The 19,033-nt window shown below is 37.5% G+C and overlaps 1 protein-coding gene across 4 annotated transcripts in view; it reads right to left on the bottom strand.

Moving 5' to 3' along the window:
* SPATA7 (spermatogenesis associated 7) overlaps positions 1 to 19,033 on the bottom strand; it is a 46,442-nt gene that overhangs the window by 5,446 nt on the left and 21,963 nt on the right. For all 4 annotated transcript variants that reach the window (XM_076345242.1, XM_076345243.1, XM_076345244.1 and 1 more), the window contains 3 exons: positions 15,187 to 15,320; positions 2,645 to 3,123; positions 1,499 to 1,565 (listed from right to left, as the gene is read on the bottom strand). In XM_076345242.1, the coding sequence (XP_076201357.1) occupies positions 1,499 to 1,565; positions 2,645 to 3,123; positions 15,187 to 15,320 (680 nt within the window). The remainder of the gene's footprint in view (positions 1 to 1,498; positions 1,566 to 2,644; positions 3,124 to 15,186; positions 15,321 to 19,033) is intronic.

The raw sequence follows: 19,033 nt of genomic DNA, 5'->3' as shown, positions 1-19,033 counted from the left end.
TTTTAGTCAGGGGCAACAGGAGATGTGGAACATTTCTCCCCTGACAAGTATGTCAAAGATGAATTCTATAAAAGCCAGAGGGGGTCGATGTCACCAACAGGAGTAAAATTTGGTATGCAAAAACAGGAACCAGCACTCTAAATCACATCTCTTGACTGCTTGCACAAAACTGATGGAAAGTAAAGTTGCTGACTGCCTGCATTTTAAATGATAATACTCTGAAAGGGCCACTGTAAAGCTACGTGACTTACTGTTGTCACTTTTACAACAGCGAAAGAAGTAGTCAGATATGACACTTCTGAAATGAAATCAGAAGTTCTTCATGGAACTGGAGTGAAGCCTTCTGAATAATCATTTAAGCTTTCCTTAATGAGGTCAGCTGCAGATGCAGATCAATTCAGATGGTCTCTCTCCTATTTTCAGTAAAGCTATAAATACATACCCTCTCCCACCCCTCTCCTCCAATGAATAAAGCATAATTATTTGCCTTACTAAGCTAGAGACATGAAGAGTCTGACCCTGTAGCCTTTATTCAGGAAGAAAGTCCACAGTTATTCAAGTACATCTCTTATGTTTGACAGTGCCATTTAAGGACTTGTCTGGATAGTGTCTACAAGATAAAGCACAAAGTAAGATCTGATCAAACTGATCAGTAAGTTTCTGATCAAACTCTTCCATCCAAATATTAGTACAAATTAAGACAAAATAACTTCAGATTTGAAGTCTTAAGAAATACTCAGGTCTTTTGCCTGCTTCCCTCTGCCTCCCAAAGATGCTGGTATTCCATTTCATCTTTAAAATTTAATAATCTTAAGCCACCACAGACTAAGGCAATTTCTGAAAGACCAAATAACCAAAAAACTAAATTCGACTGTCACAAACACTTAGCAATTCAAATCAAAATAATGGGTGCAAACATTCTGTGACTACGACAAAAAAAATACTAGGACCTGGTAGAATTTGAAGTAGTGTGATTTTTCATTAAAGCATTCCAGATGCATTCAGCAAGACAGAAAGCAAACAGTATCAAGGAAAACTTCACCACCCGCTGGTTTGGGTGCTTCCTCAGAGGAAGGGACTCCTTGGTTCCAATTCTTCCTGTTGAGGGCTTTATGGAATATGTTATCCAATGTAAAAATGAAGAAAAAAAAAATCCTTGAAAAAGAGGTACCTTCTTCTGCTGAAAAATAATGTACCAATTATCTATGTCCTTAACAGATATTTAAGTGATAGTGCACTTGTAAAAAGTGTTGAAAAAAAATAATTTAAAAGTTTTGTAATATCCTAAGATCTCTTCACATGCCTCAATATTTTTTCTTATTTTTTCTACTTGTTCTTCTGAAACTCTCTCCCCCCTACAGAACTAATTCATCTCATGACAATAAAGAAAATGAAACTTAAATCAGTTGTATACTGCTGTGGCAGAGATGAAGGATATACTCCAAAATGATGGTGAAGGGTGCGGTAAGAGTACCCAGATGACTGATAGATGTATTACCTTCAATGTGATCTTCTGCTGTTCAGTCATAACTTTTCTCTCAGACGCTTTGTCTGCAGATGGAAAGCTACAAAATTTAGAGATGTATTAGATTTCCAAGAAGGCTACTTTCAAAATATGCAGGATGAGAATACCAGTGCCACTGTGGAAGTTTCCCATCAATCTGAACAGGACCTAGTACGAAAATGTCTCAAGACAGTTTAGAAAATTTCTGCCAGACTTCCATTCACATAATAAAACTAAGTTATAGGTCATTTTGAAGGATGCCAATAGTCATACATAGGTGATCCAAATCCATTATTTGGCTGCATATTTACAGGGGATAGCTAAATTATGCAAAATAATTGTTCAGAATTGAGAATGGAGATGATCCTATACATTAAAAGTGCACCAGGAAAATATATGAGAGACAGCCAATAAATCAATAGTTGCAATATGGAGCCAAAGCCATCATAATTCTAGTCTTATGAAATTCCTACTTTGTTCTAGGACAAAAACAGAGTTAGACATGCAGGCACTGAGGACACAAAAGAGAAAAGATTTCTCTTTATGAGGTAGTATCAGTAAAAAACAAAACTAAATCAAAACTGTTTAATTTGCTAAGAAGGAGTTCAATGCAAGAGAAGGACATTAATTTTATATAAAATATTTCATATAGGATACATCTGAAGGCATTTAAATTAAAATGATAAAAAGACAGTGAAGAGCTGTATTCCAGAGTTAAAAAAAAAAAGAAGGATCTTTGCATGATGTATTAATTAACGAACTGGAAAGTATAAGACTACAGGGGCAACAGTGGGGAACTACTTGCATGCTTATAGTGGTTAATTCTTTGGAAGACAGAAAGTACAACTATACACCAGAGAGAGCCAGGAAAAGAAAGAGGGAACGACTATCCCCAGCAGATGTGAGATCCCACAGTTTGAATTTAGTGGCACTTTGTATCCAATTTGTATAGATGAAACCAGTTGCTCCAGAGAGAAGGCAACAAAATATGGCAGTGAAAAAAGGAAAATCATATTCTGTTCTAGCTTTTGTTAAGGCATATCTCGAATAATTTCAGAATAATTATTCTGGTTTTATACAAATGTAAATGAGAGCAAAACATGGTGCTTTTATGAAGATACTGTTCTGTATGATCTGTACCTGATCATATCGGTCTGTGTTTGAGCTTCCACATGCTGCTTGCAGTGATTTTTCCTTTTCCTTTGAGCAGGAGTGTAATACCTGTACTCTGACAGGAAAGATTTAGCATCTGATATTAAGGTGCGTGGAGTAAAAGGTTTTCGGCTATCAGTAAAGAATTCAGAGTGCCTGTCTAGAAGATCCCCACTGCATACTTTGGAGTTGCTTCCTTGACACCTCTGGGAACGACTAATGCTCACAAAACTATCAGTGGAGCAACTGCATGAAAGTCCAGAGCGTTTTCTTGGTGTACTTGATGTACTGACACTTGAGTTTGAGTTAGATGCATTAAATGTATTCCGACAATCTTTTCTGGCATATTTTCCTGGACTGGAGTGAACCAAGCCATGCTCGCCGTAAGGAGACAGCGCTCTTGATAGGTACTGTGCCTGCCGAGCACCGGGGAAGAGACCGTCTTTGTCTTCTGCTTCCAAGAAACTCTAGAAAAAATTAAAACAAGATTGGATTGCTTTGCAAGTTACCAGCTTTGCTCAAGTTGGTACTCCCAGCTATTACTGTTACCAACTTGGAGGTATTTTCTATGTAAAAACTTCCCATTTTTGTAAGATCAAACTGGTTTCAGAGCAGCACCAGTGCTAACATTTTAAAACCTAGTCATTGGAAATAAGAGAGTAATACGAAAATGGTTTGCTTCAGTAGCAAAACATTGGTGCTTTGTTACAGAATATCGAGGGCTACATCAAACCAAGAGTTTTAATCATTTTAGTCCAAAGGCTCAATACATTTTTAAAAGTCAAGGAATCACTGCATTGAGGCAAATTATGTTATCTGGGTATGTTCTGTTCATACCACCCGGACATACTACCAATAAGGTAGACATTATCCATAATTATCTTACTGACTAGTTCATAGTATGTATTCTCTTCAAGTGTGGAGTTGTTGCCTCTCTCTCCAAATCCTATTAGCTTCAAAGCGTATCACACACCGGCTATCGTTATAAAATGTGTATTCTGTACGGGGCACCGCTCACTGATTCAACTCAGACCAACATGGAAAATACTGTAATGTGGTTTAAGACACAGAATAAGAAAACTATAACTAACTGTTTATTCCATGTGTGACCCTTTTCTTCCTGTAGGTGGGAGATGCACATCTGTGGTAGGGCTGTACAAACACAGGATGTTACCTTTGTAATGGCATCCTGCTCCGTGAGAAATATCCTGATTGCTATAAATACAAACAATCATAATGTCCTCCAGCAGACACAGTCAAGTTTCTATCCTGTTCTCCTTTGGGTTTCTCAACCCAGCAGGTACATAGACAGCTGTGAAACTTTCCCTCTAAGGCTACAGAAAACCAACAGTGCAAGTAGTTAGCTTACTACAGTTAAATGGGACAGATAACAACGTGCTGAGTTTATGAATAGATATACTCTATTTCAGGTGATGGTAGAGAAATGGTATTACTGCTCCTGCTTCTTAACTGTTCAACAAATTAGAGTTTAAAAATGTACTTCAATTCTCAGAAGCAAACTCATATTCAATGTTACTTTAAAAGGATACAGTTAAAAGGCTACTAGTTAGACAACAAACTAATAGAAACAAATCAGTAGTACTAAGGTAAGATGTAGGCAGTGTGTGGTTCAGACTAATATTATGGTCAGCTAACTCACTCCTCACCAAAAGAAGCACAATATAAGTCTATTTCATATGCAGGTTGAAGTCCAGGTGTCAACTTTAGTCAGTAAGAACGCCTAATTGCAGTTTTCAGTAACCATCTATTTTGTATAGAATCTAGCCAAACAAATCTCGATGTGGAGGACAACCAAAACAAAATGGGAAACCTTACAGCAAAAGCTCATCTATGCATCTCTTCTTTTTCTCTTTGAGATCTGTAAGGTTATTTTTAAGTCCTGAGTAAGTTAAAAAGTTAGTGAAGTGAAGCGCCACAACAAATATTAAGAGTAGTTAATAAGGAGGAAGCCAAGTACACCAGAGACTAGCGATGACCATGAACATAAATCTGTCCTATGGAAGGTGATGGGGAATTTTCCAACACATTCAATTTTAGAAGGGCTGAGTATTATCAGAAATATCATTTTAATGCCAGGGATAAGAAAACAGTTGATAACCTAAAATCAAAACTTGAAAACTAAGTCTATCATTGAGAAAGGTTAAAGAATGAGGTATTTGGAAAGACCATGCTATTTTTTCTGCTTTCTGAAAAAAAAATCTTAATGCTTAAAAATTCAAAGTTATTCCTGAATAGTAGTATGACACTGTGGCAAAAACAAGACAGAAACACAACTAAATCTAAGTGAAATCTTAAGCTTTTTTTTTTTTGGTCAAATGAGAATGAACAATTCAATAGAAATTTTATTTCTGTCATAGAGTTTTGAAAAATTTGCAACTCCAAAGCATAAATACCTGGACAGGGTATGTGCACTAGTAAATGTGCTTTACAATGTGTCTGAAAAGTTAGGAAACATCTTAGCAAAACAGCTGTTGTATATTCTTTCCCTACCTAGGATACAGCCACCCACTGAATATTCTGTCAGTCAGTGAAAAGTATGTATGACATTTTACAATCTCCAAGGACAGCCATATTGCAGAATTAGAATATTAAATCAGAAGCCTAACAGCAAACAAAATTTTGTATAAACTAACTTATTTCATCCACACGTATAACTATTTATGCAATTCAAGTTCTGTTACACACAACTGTATGATGGAGAAGAGATGACTCACACTGTGTGTACTCAGACTACCTAGCAGTACAACTCCCAGCGACAGTGCTTGCATGTAGGTCCTGCAACACTGAGGGAGATAAGCTGAGGATAGTATTATTCTGGAAAATCTCATTGCCATACCGTGCAATCAGAATAATACAAGGCAAAATAACAGCTAAAATAAAACGACATCTGAGAAAACCCAATTAAAAACCAACAGCTAACAAACCCAAATTAATTCAGTTTTAACTAACTAGCCAGACTTTTTAAAATAATTATTTTACTTTCCTTACAGTCAGGCAGTTCATATAGCTCCACATCAACAGCAACTAAGTGCTGCATGATTTAAGAGAATGTATACAAGATGGACATTTCCTAAGAAGAAAATTCAATTTCTAAGGCCAATTAAGGACCAGAGTTCTAACAAACCTGAAGTTTAGGTTCAGATAGGCTAACACAGAGATTAACTTGTTGGTGTACCTCCACCATCTGAACAAAGAACAGGAATATAAGGAGACACCTGTACAGGCCACAAAGCTCTGCAGTGAAAAAAGGGAGGAGGGGAAGTTGATTTCCATATGTGTTCCATTCATCTCTATTATGCTTCTATCGAACAAGTAAAAACTATTAAGTAGAAGCATCCCATTACTGAAGTCACTGAAGGAATAGCTGCCCTATAGAAAGCCTGAGAAAGAGTGGATCCAGTATGATATGACTTAAACATATGCTGTGATATGCATTTATTTATGACATACAACCCTAACTGCCAGTTGAGAAGATTCACCCAGCAGCCCATCCTGATCTTATAATTAATCCATGTAGAAATTATTTTGAGAAACTAACACTGAAGCGTGGATTTCCAGTGGTGCTTCATTGCCTGAGCACAATATAAACCTGGAGAAAATCCTCAAGAACGCTTCTTTTTGAAAATAATCAGGTGATTAAGATGTGGATTGAAGGTTGGACATGTGATTTTCCCCACCAGTAAGTGACAATGGACTGAATGCCAACAAAAGCGGCAAAATCAACTGTAAAAGAAAGCACCTGTGGGAATTCTGCAATATAATCAATACTTGTGAGACTTTTGAAGTCTCCTACTGGAGGAGGTAGGGAGGGGAAAAAATCCAAACAACCAAACTTGGAAATCCTTATACATTTGTTGAAAATTCATGACATTGTAACCTACTTATATAGTATAGGATAGTAATATATTACTAGTGAACTAGTAGTATATAGTATAAAATATTAACCTATGTAATTCGTAGTATAGTTTGTAAATATACATAGGTTTTCTAGTCTATCATTCAAATCCTAAAAAAGGTGTTCTTAAAAGTCCTAAGCAATATGACTCTTACTGTACAAATGCTGCATTTTCTCATAACACTGCTAGTGTTATTGCTTTGAATCTACACTATTCCATTTTTTCCCTTTCAGAGCCACTTAATATTTTAAATTAAAACTCAAGATGATGAATATACATTTTGTGGCATGTAGTAAATGCTATTTAGAGGAATATTAAAAAATGCAGATAGTTTACCATCAAAATTAAGTCACAGATCACACTGCTCTGATACCATATATTTCCTTCACAACAATTCCACACAATTTTCTCCCACATCAGTAAGACTTATCTATTCTATTCCAGTACCCCAAAATGTCCGTAGTTGCTGATGCTTAATGCAAAGAGGTATTTTTTCTTAGTTAGCTGAGCCAAAATAAGCCCTTCTTGACGGTGTCTCATGTGAGCCAACTTTATTTTACTACTACAGCATAATTAAATGCTGAACTGATAACATGCAGTAACAATGCCAAACAAATGCCTGTGTTAGCAAGCAGTATAATAAGGCTTACCAGTGTGATTGTTTGCATATAAAGTACTTGCAGTGGTAGCTCAGCACTATAGAAAACAGATAAGACTGGAAAGTTTCAGAATCCACCTATATAGATGTTTTGAAAAGCCAATTCCATACCCTTCAGTATGTATTATAAACAGCTTAATTTTTCTTGTATACTTTTTACTCTCAGTGATTAAAACAGTTCATGAAGCTGCAATATAAATCAGATTGTAGAAGCATTTGTGAACATATGATGACTGATGCCCTGCAATATAGAAAATAATAATTAAAAAAGATATTAAGTGATATTAGCCAATTACAGAACTACACCTCCTGAAAGCCACATGTTCTATTCCTTGGAAGCAGTTGAGCTGATCCTAAAACAAGACAAAGGTACAGGGTAAACATGGCAATATCCTAAATTTAAGCATTCCTTATTTATGAGGAAGCTTAGGGCAGTTCTTTTCTCCTCCTCCTCAAATGTATCCTAAGTAGAACAGACCAAGTAGCTAAGGTAGTGACTAGACAGAACTGCAAACCCAAGCCACATTTGTGGCTTGAATGATGTAGTCATTCAAGTACTGAGAAAGAAGAATGTCTTTTGAAGCCCTTATCCTAGGGTAAAGCTTTACTGCCCAAACAGGTAGGCAATTCAGCCTTCGGATACACAAAGAAACAATATCAGGAACAAGGAACTGTGTTGGAGACTTCAAAAAGATTTTAAGGAGTGTCAGAGAATGCTGTTTGTCTGCAATTTGTCACCGAGCTTTCAGAAAATTCTTTGTACACCTGTGTTGGTATAGGCAAGTTAACCGTAAGCAAGTATGTTAATATTCTTCTCTAATCTGTATCTATAAAAACATCAGATGCTTAGCTGGGGAAAAAAAAAAGATGACAAAAACATGCCTACAAATACGCAGTAACACACCGATTGAAAGATATTTAGCTCTATTCTTCACATACAATTAAAAAAAAAATATTACTCCATGGAACTATCATAGCTTTGGACATTAGCACTATCAAGAACTGTAACTAATGTAATCTGGAGTCAAGAATCTTGACATCTATCTTGCTTACCAATATATGTTCCTATTCTATTGATTCAACCAACTGTGACTTGTTTTGAAAGACACAAATTTACTCAATGATACATTTCAGCAGTAATAACCCCCTTAAAAAGGTTTCATAAATTACATATTTATGCTTCAATTTTGTTAGTCACAAAACTGGGGTAAACAGAATATTACTTGCAGCAAGCTTGTATAGAGAGGACCCCTGAATCTTCATGGACTCTGTGGAAGACGAAGTTCAGTAAAAACTGATCAAAGCATACCGCTGTCATCTGATGGGCAAGAGAAGTAACACAGAGAAAGAGTCCAGATTTCTCTCTAAGTTATTTTTACTTTCTAAAAGAAGTTTAGTTTCTCAACTCAAAAGCCACCGAGATATCAGCTGCCTTATAAAAAACAAACTTTGAAAGAAAGCTTGCTAAATCTGTTTTCACATAAAAGGTCCAAAGGCACCTCTCACTGCGGTCACTGAAGTCACACCAAGATGAATTTAGTCTTGCAATTAACTGGTTCTTGTATGAAAAGGTCTTCCAATAGAATAGTTCATCTACCATCATAAAATGAGATCAGAGAGACACTTTATGAACTGCACTGTCAAGATACAGAAGCTGCAATTTTGTAATAAATGAGCGTCTGATTCTTTTAACTGGAGACAGCTCCATTTATAAGCCACTTTAATATTGCTCTAAGTGGGCCGAGCGCCTGCTCTCCACTGCCTGGACAGAGCAAAGGTCTCCTGTAGTAAGCGACAAGCTGCTTTAACAGTTGCCGCTCTCATAACCCCCTTGTATGTCATCTGTTCATTTCATTACACACTTCGATAATTAGTTAAGACTTGAGAAAGGCAAGAGAGAAAATGCACACAAATATGTGAACAAATAAGACCTGTATGAATATAATCAGTTTGCACACTGGCATCAACAATAACCATTTTTCTCATTCAAAACTATGTTCCTGTTACATTCTTTCCTTTTTTGTGTGTGCGTGTGTGGTATTCAATTGTATAATGTGGTCTGTTCCTACTTTCATCAAATACTGTGATGTTATTAATAAGGGGTATTACTGAATATGCATATGGAATGTATTAATTCAAACAACCAGCGTGAGAGGTGATTGTCACTAAGAAGCCTGAAAGGAAATCTGTACTGAACGTTCCTGATGAAAACATCTTTCTTTGAGGCTCAGAGGGTTCTCCTGCTTTCTTTAGTCACTTACATCTCTCATTCTGACAGAACTAATTCAAGCACAATACATCTTCAGACTGTTAATATCATAACAGTATAATAAATCTTTAAATATAAAGCATTTGAGTAGGCAATTCACATAGCCATGCATGTGTGCTGCATACAAAATTAACAAGAGAGATTAGAAACAGTTAATGGTGTTTCCTAATCTGTATTTCATACACACAAGCAGATGGTCATAACTGTCATTCTTAAGAAATCAAAAAAGTCTCAAAAAACAGGCTGAAGGTGATAAAGTCAAGGCAATGGCAACCATACTTCAAATGGTTAAAAGAAAGTTTACCCTCCTATGGAGCAGCCTTCCTCCAACTTTGGCATGGATTAATTTCTTTAAAAAAATTTCACTACCAGCCAGAAATGCCTATTAATAGGATTATCTGAACATGGGATATGAAATATCAAGTCTTGCTCAAATCAGAGATTTTACTCATGGTCAGCTCAATTCAGGTTTTCTTGCTTCAGAGATAAGTCATATTGAGCTTCATGCAGTTTGACCCACTGAATCACTCAGATGAATGTTTAAAAACCCAAATCAGCTTTGTACAGAAAAATAAAAATTAAAAATCTAGGGATTTCACTAGGATATAGCTTCCCATCCCTGGCAGCAGTTGGAAAGACTACATGGTAGTGGCATTCTATGCATAGATATCATGGTATTTTCCAGGCTGTGTCAAACAGCCTTTTCTATTGTGAGAAAACTTAGAGTAATTCATTAAAGAAGGAGTATATACAAGTAATTTGCTGACAGATTGCTGTGGTTTAACCTCAGTCGGCAACTAAGCACCACACAGCCGCTCGCTCGCTCACTCCCTCCCCCCCCCCCCCCCCCCCCCCCCCCCGGTGGGATCGGGGAGAGAATTGGAAGAGTAGAAGTGAGAAAAACTCGTGGGTTGAGATAAAAACAGTTTAATAATTGAAATAAAATAATAATAGCAATAATAACAATAATAATAATAATAATAATAATACACAAAGCAAGTGATGCACAGTGCAACTGCTCACCACCCGCCGACCGATGCCCAGCCAGTCCCCGAGCAGCGGCCCCCCCGGCCAGCTTTCCCCAGTTGATGTACTGAGCATGACGTCACATGGTATGGAATGTCCCTTTGGCCAGTTTGGCTGTGCCCCCTCCCAGCTTCTTGTGCACCTCCAGCCTTCTCAGTCGGTAGAGCATAGGAAACTGAAAAGTCCTTGGCTAGTGTAAGCATTACCTAGCAACAACTAAAACATCAGTGCGTTATCAACTTTGAGAACTTTGTTCTCATCCTAAATCCAAAACACAGAACTGTACCAGCTACTAAGAAGGAAATTAACTCCATCCCTGCCGAAACCAGGACACAGATAAATGAGTGGCCACCCACAAATGTGCTGCTTATCTATCCTCAAGCTTTTAGTCTAAGTAAGTCTCTAAATACTTGCTTAAAAATTACATATTCACAAAGACACACAAAGTTAGCAGCCCTTTCAGCATCCATATCTGTAGTTTATCATCCTATTTTGATTAACTTTCACACATAGAATCATAGAATCATTAAGATTGGAAAAGACCTCTAAGATCATCGAGTCCAACCATCAACCCAACACCACCATGCCCACTAAACCATGTCCCTAAGTGCCTCATCTACACGTCTTTTAAATACCTCCAGGGATGGGGACTCCACCACTTCCCTGGGCAGCCTGTTCCAATGTTTCACCACTCTTTCAGTAAAGACATTTTTCCTCACGTCCAATCTAAACCTCCCCTGGCGCAACTTGAGGCCATTTCCTCTCGTCCTATCGCTAATTACTTGGGAGAAGAGACCAACACCCACCTCGCTACAACCTCCTTTCAGGTAGTTGTAGAGAGCGATGAGGTCTCCCCTCAGCCTCCTTTTCTCCAGGCTAAACAACCCCAGTTCCCTCAGCCGCTCCTCAGAAGACTTGTTCTCCAGACCCTTCACCAGCCTCGTTGCCCTTCTCTGGACACGCTCCAGCACCTCAACGTCCTTCTTGTAGTGAGGGGCCCAAAACTGAACGCAGTGTTCGAGGTGTGGCCTCACCAGTGCCAAGTACAGGGGCACGATCACTTCCCTACTTCTGCTGGCCACACTAGTTCTGATACAGGCCAGGATGCCATTGGCCTTCTTGGCCACCTGGGCACACTGCCGGCTCATGTTCAGCCGGCTGTCAACCAGCACCCCCAGGTCCTTTTCCGTTGGGCAGCTTTCCAGCCACTCTTCCCCAAGCCTGTAGTGCTGCATGGGGTTGTTGTGACCCAAGTGCAGGACCCGGCACTTGGCCTTGTTGAATCTCATACAGTTGGCCTTGGCCCATCAATCCAGCCTCTCCAGGTCCCTCTGTAGAGCCTTCCTACCCTCGAGCAGATCAACACTCCCGCCCAACTTGGTGTTGTCTGCAAACTTACTGAGGGTGAACCCACCACGATACATGGTGTCAACCATCATTATTACGCTACATGGAAAGAGAGGAGCAGAAGAGAAGTACAGCTGTCCCCAGGACATCTTATGCTTTCCCTGCTCCTCTACTTGACTGTGAGATGAACTACTGTCCTTGAAGTAATTTAGTTGCTAGCAATCCCATCCAAAGACTGCTCCATTGTGCCATTTGAAAATGAGCCTACTCCTTAGCTTCTCACTTAGGTCTTCTGCTAAAAGTAGAGAAATGCATGACGCACTGTAAACATCCATAACATCTTAACCCACAGCTCTAGATGGAGTATGTTTATCTTTGTGATCAAAATACTCTTTGATTAAAATAACTGATTATTTCAAAAAGTCAGTAATGAAATCTAGGTAACCACAACAGAAGTAACTTTCTCAGTTCATTACATACCATAGCAGATTCTCACATTACAGTAACTTTGCATTTATAACTAGATATAACAGATAAAGAATTCACTGTTCTTGTGCATTTAAACCCTTGTACAAAACAGGCAAAGAGCAGGCCAGTCAGCTTCAAGACACATTATAGCTATTCAGTTTCATAGCTGGCTCAGTGTGTAATAAAATACACTGACTAAATCACAAAGGTTTTAAGAAATGTGTAACGTATTATATAATTTAGAGGAATTATTTTTACTTCTTTTTGGTTTTACCATGCACAAAGCAGTCTCAATTGAAAACAGTTTCTGTGCTCTATTGCAGCGTTAAATAATAATAAATGCAGCTACATGAAAAATGAAAGTGATGAAATAAAGGCACCAGACTTACCAGAATGCATAGAAAGTAAATGCTAATGAATGAAGCCTTTTGAAAACAGAAAGTCAGGTGCATACATCAAAGCCGGTTAGCATGTATTTAGCCTATAATCTAGTCAGACATTGACTTTGCCAGAGTTACAAAGGTTATTATATTTTTATATACATATATATGTATGTATGTTACTCTTAAATTGATATACATTTTACAGGAGCCACATTTTATTAAGCAAGAAATTATGCATTATGAAAGTCATTTTTTTAACTTTTGTATTCTTACATTTAAATGTAACAGTGGCAAAGCCAGGAGAATTCTACTTGTCTCTTTTTCTTACATTCCTCCTATAATGTTGTAAGATGCTTATTAAGCACAGGACCACATTCCACTCTTGCCATTACCTCCCTGGAAACCTGGAGTATTCCAAGGTTGACTGCTTCAAATTTGTGCTGAATCTCATCCCAACCCAGGAATATCCTGATTCAACACAACAATTTTTGGAGCAGTTCCACAAATAGAGGATGTATAATCAGCTTTTTCCTAATGGCAACAGTGACAGCAATAATATGATTACTGTGTGGCAAAAATCCTCTACATTATCATATGCTTTAATAGGCATCCTCAGAATTTGTTTTCCAACTGTCACCTATTGTTATATCCTGATGGCTAGAGAAATACAATTAGAATGGCTAACATCCTCACAATGCATTAGAGGACATCTAATCATTGAAGTAGAAGAATCCTCCCTTGGTGTATAAACAAGCATAGGAAATCAATGTATATTGTGGCAAATGAAGTAAAGTTTAAATAGGGCTTCATTTTTAGCACAAAAATACGACAGCCCAATTACAGCCTACCCTTCCACCAAAAGGCTCACATACAGATTTTCACTTCTTACTGACTCACTGGTGTTCTTGTTTATACTACAGTGAAACACATTTTGTAAGTCCAGCAATCAATGATTTGATTAACAGAGTGGCAAATAGTATTTTAGTGAAGATTACTCTTTGCATTTGTAAAGTTAAAAAAGAAACCTAGAGGCAAAAAAAGTATTATATCCAAAAATTACTTTTTATGTGTGGTTAAACATTAATTTGGCAAGTCTCCCAACATCACTTTCTAAAATATACTTTTCAGTTGATAACTTGAAATTCAAACTCAGACAGTTTGTTGAATTATACCCTGAGTCTAGCAAACATAAGGAAAGCTGCAGTTTCTGTTGGCATGATACAGACTCCACTTTCAAGACAAAAGTTGGTGGGAAGGCACCTGTAAGTAATTAGAAGAACTGGGACAGATATTATTTTAGAAAGACCTTGTTTTGCAAAAGATTAAAACAAAGGAAAAAAGTGACAGTCTGTTATAATACTATATTAAAGACCACAAGTGTATCTTTTCATTTTAAAATTGAGAATTTATGCAGTAATTATTTTAAGCACAGTGAACATTTTAAGCACACTTTACTTGGTTTCACGATGAAATAATTTAAGGAACTTTCTCCTGCCTCCAGTTTGCAGAAAATAATATGGAAAGACAGAAATGGTATTAATAAATAAAATGTGGATTTTAAATATGACATTTCCTCACTTTTCTTATGCACACCTGTGCTTTCATCCATAACTAAGAGCCACGTACTGAATTTCAAAGCATTATTTCTCTGCACTGCAATAAGGTCACACTCAGACTGCCTGCTGCAAAAACCAGTCACACAAGAAGGAAACTAATAGTGAGTTTTCTGTACCACTTGGAAATGTTCTCTACCTCTACAGATATTTAAAAAACATATGAAGCATCTGCTGTTAAAATCAGAGTTAAAACATCATTCTGTTTTAACTTGCAATTGCTCCTTTACAGTGATGAACAAGAGAATGTAATTTATTAGGCTATTTATTTATTTATTATTTGGAAATATACACCACATATCTGGATGAAATGCCAGCCAAAATAAGTGAACCTATGTATATAGACAGAAAAGCACATATTTTGATGGCTTAAGTACTATTTTCACTTTCAATAACTGCAATTTGAGCATGTAGTATACTGTTAGATATTAAACGTATTTCCAAAGTAGGACTTTGGGTACAGGAAAAAAAAAAAAAAAAAAAATAGAAGAGTTTCAATTCTTCTGCTAGGAAGGTTAGTGGTAACTAGAGTTCTGCCTTAGGAAACGGTAGAAAGCTCTGGAGTGACAGAGAGGACTGGGAATTTCAGCTGAGATGAAAGCAAGAGAATTCAAGGGTAACTAGAGCTTGAATTTACCACAAGCACTATTCATCCAGATACCTGCCATCTTTATCAGAAGGCCGAGACGTGCATTTGGTGTTGGGCAGAGGCCAGGAAGACCCTTGTCTATTTTCTGCTGCTTGAAATATGCCAGCCCTCCCTCTAGAGCTGCTGCACAGCAGTGATCAGCTGTTATTATGGGAGGCAAGTAGACTATGATATCTGCTAAACAAAGTTAAAATACCTACCTTTCCAAAAAAGGATGGCAGCAGCCTTCCACTCTCTCTTGAGCTGGATCGGGAGGCAGCTTTACCCACACTCAGTTCCTTTTCACACCTGGCTACCTTCTTTTTCAGTCTCTCTCTTCTTTGCTGGTCAGCAACTTAGGAAAGAGACAAAGTTTGTCAGACACAAACTGAAATATTATTCTTTTCTTCTCCTAAGCGATTTGAAAACGTCATAGGGGTTTCCAATTGCTCAGCGAAGTCAGACTATTGAGATACATTCCACTTCCAACACACAGCAATTATAAAAAATTACCTCTATTCTTAGAAGAAAAATATTAAGAGTAAGCCGGTAGCCAAAGCTGTATCTTAGCTGAAGCTGTACCTTAGCTTCCCTGAAGTATTCTCATCTCACAACTAATCCACCACTATGCAGGAATTCCAAGATCAGTACTGCTAACAGAGCACTCTGCTCAAAAACTCACAAGTTTGCTCTCAATTTTTTACAGATAGAACTCCTTTGACTGTACGCTCATCCAGTATTTCAGGAAAAAAACACATTTACTGTTAGTAAATTTGACATGTAAAAAATCCATGCTCACACCATGGAAAAATAGCGAATAGTCTCCCAAGTACAGAAATCCATGGCAAAACAAGGATGTTCATGTCAAGAACAAAAAAAGAAGGCAAACACTGAAAGGCCCACTGTCAGATCAGGAGGGGAAGTTGTTATCAGTCTACATTGGTCTGCAGTCCAAGACCTCGTCCACAGTGTCCATGCAGCACAGAAGATGAGTTAGGTATCTATGCCATCAGATAAAGAGAGGAACCCAAAAAATGGGAAAGTTTTCTGTGTTCGAGTTTGCTGTCAGTCACCTACATCTGATACCTTACATGATACAGTCCAAAGTTTTTGTGTATTGTGAGCACCCAGGTGCCACAGATGAAGTTCACAAAGTTGAAAAATCCAAATGAGGCTGATGAAAAACATTCATAATTTCATTTCCAAATGGGAAAGAAGAGGGTTTATAGAAGCAAGCACACTTTTGAAGTCTGTACACACAATGAAACCTGGTTTAACTCTTGACTGCATTTCTCATTCACTTAACACAGATGCAAGTGTATGAATGGTTTGTTTGACAGACAGAAAGGCCTTTGTGGATTTCTTCTTCAGTTTCATAATGTATTTATATCATACTCCAGTAGACCCCAATCTTCACACACACTACTATACTTAACGCACGGAATGGATTCGTGGATTGGTATGGTACATTCTTCTAGACAGCTGAGAACTACAGCAATCTGAGGACATTTAATCAACCTTTGAAATACATTAATCTGTGTACGTTAACGCTACAGACATGTTAATCTCTAGCAATTATTTAACTATGTGTATTCACTTTATTAAACCTTTTAGTCCCCTTTTAAACTAGAAATGATTCTTTCAGATGTAAAATCCTTGTTCTCATTCCTCAGGGAAATCCCTCTTTCGCCTTCTTTCAGTTCTTACAATTGATATGTAAAATACATAGTAATTTCTTTTATGGCTGCTGATTTTTTCAGCATATTCCATTAGAGTACTTACAATATGAAGTTGCTTTTATTACTGGAAAAACATTAGCTGAAGTTAAGATATGCTAAATTCTACAACTCTGAATTAAAAATATGCCTTGTAACAGAAGGAAAAAATATACTGTACCATTAAATAATTAAAACTCAGTATTTTTCTTCCTACTCTAAATTATTCTCATGTGGCTACTCTAAATTACTATTATTTCTAAATGTGTTTGTCTTAAAAGTTATAGACAAGCACTCAAAAATTAGCTACGGGTCAGAAGTTTTATATGTTTGAGATTAATTACTCACGTTGGGCCAACAGAGTGTGTCTGTGTGTGCACATACATGGAAGCTGTAAAAACTCCAGTCTTGCCTACTGCTCACGTAAAATGGTGATGGCCGAAATGAGTGTGGAATAAATATCTAAGGAAACAATGAATGAACGAGAGCTCTACAAAGCAAAAATGCAAATCATATGGAAGCATGGGTGTCTCATTTTGTAAGTGCAAGTAGATGCCTGAAACAGAAATTTCCTTATGTTCAAGTGCTTAGGTGGAAAGTGGGTTTGTCTAAGACAAGACAGGCTTAATCACTTTACTGCATGTTCTACCTGCATACCATGACTTAACATGAGTTTCTGGGCAAAGCGCAAAGCAGCGTGACTATTGTTTCAAAATTGAGTTCTCATGTTGTCCTTATTCTGCTCTTTACAGGATAAAGTCTGAGATTTGACATACATGGACAGACTCTGCCTTTACTGGTGGCATTCAAAGCTATAAAAGCCAACTACTACAAACCTCCAGGACTGTGTGCTACAACTCTTATCAGCCAAAGCAAGGCTTCTGCCCATGAGTAAAGAAAGAAAGAACAGTACGTATGCCAGCTAAGGCTATCGTTGGATGTCAGAATGACCCATTGGGACTACTGTCACCTGCATGGGAAATACAAGGTCTTTGCCTTGCATCCGTCATATAGTGAGCTTAGCTCAGCTAATCCATTAAGTGTGTTCCAAAAGCTATGAAGTCACTCATGCGTACTGAAAGGCAGAGTAGACATACAGAATGGCAGAAGATCCCAGCAGTGTACCCATCTTGTTGCCAAATTAGGGAATTTTCAAGCTAGATTGGCTGTAAAAGCTAGGAACTGTGTAACCAGCAAAGCAAGAGATAAAGAAATTCTTTCTGAAAAGAGTTAATGTAGGTGTAAACAGACAGCTAGATGTAAGTTAGGATAGCCCTGAGGCAGTCAGCAAGTAACACAGACAAGGCTACGGGTAGAGACACAAAAACATACATGCTGCCTACCTCCCCGTACTTCACATGTCCCCTCCCCAAGCAGGGACTGGAGAATCCAGTCTTTCCATTTGACTTTAGCCAGACACAAAATGGTATCATACAAATGGCCTGAACCTTTGAGGCACTAATTACAATATTACGACTTATGGGAGCTGAAGATACTTAAGGCTGCCATACACAACCACTTGTCGTGCAGCTGTGAATATATTAAACGCAGAAAGAATGAGACCAACATTCAGGAAGAAACATGCAATTTTAAAAGGGAGATTTATCTGTTAATTGGAAAGGTTACTCACTGTTGAGGATATCTGCTGCTTCAAATCAATCACAAATATAGCTTCTTTAGTTTTCAGTGAGGTTAATAAACTAAATTTGACAAGAATGCCCGTGGCATACTGTCATAGACTAGCGGGAACTAAACATCAACCGCATTTGTTAACAGATACTTAATAATTTCACTGCAAGTAGCTTTTACTGTACATTGGCTCCAGAAACACATCACATTTGTAGAGTTAAATTCGGGAAAAGTTCAAGACAATAAGTATCTTGTGACAAATAAAAGAAAAAAGAAAACCACTGGTTTTTTTCCCATCTCTTTAAAAAGGGAAAACTAAATGTTTAGGAATAAAAAAAAAAATACAGTCTATAGATCCAAATAACATGAGTTCCTTTTAAAGTCTTATTAGAGACTTTGAGATTAATTATATCTCATTAACTGCTGTGCTCAAAACCACCACAAAGATTTATAGTATAGTAAAGAGAAAATGTATTAGAATATAAAGTAGTGACTTTTTTTTATATCAGATAAATTCAGAGTCTGTGAAACTACATTCCATAACTTACTGCACCCACTCCATGAATCTGTTCTCTTAATTCTGTTGTCAATGAGAGGAAGCACAAGAAAGACCATGAATTTTACAAGTTAAACTGTAGCATTCTCCATAAAGAGCTACCTATAAAACGCTGATCAGTCTGTCATAGAAGTAACCCCTTTGCCTAGGCAAATACCCTTTCACAGA

Source organism: Aptenodytes patagonicus, chromosome 7 (genome assembly GCF_965638725.1).
Source record: "Aptenodytes patagonicus chromosome 7, bAptPat1.pri.cur, whole genome shotgun sequence".
NCBI lineage: Eukaryota > Metazoa > Chordata > Aves > Sphenisciformes > Spheniscidae > Aptenodytes > Aptenodytes patagonicus.
The sequence above is the reverse complement of the archived record's forward strand: the minus strand, read 5'-3'. Positions and strand labels throughout refer to the sequence as shown.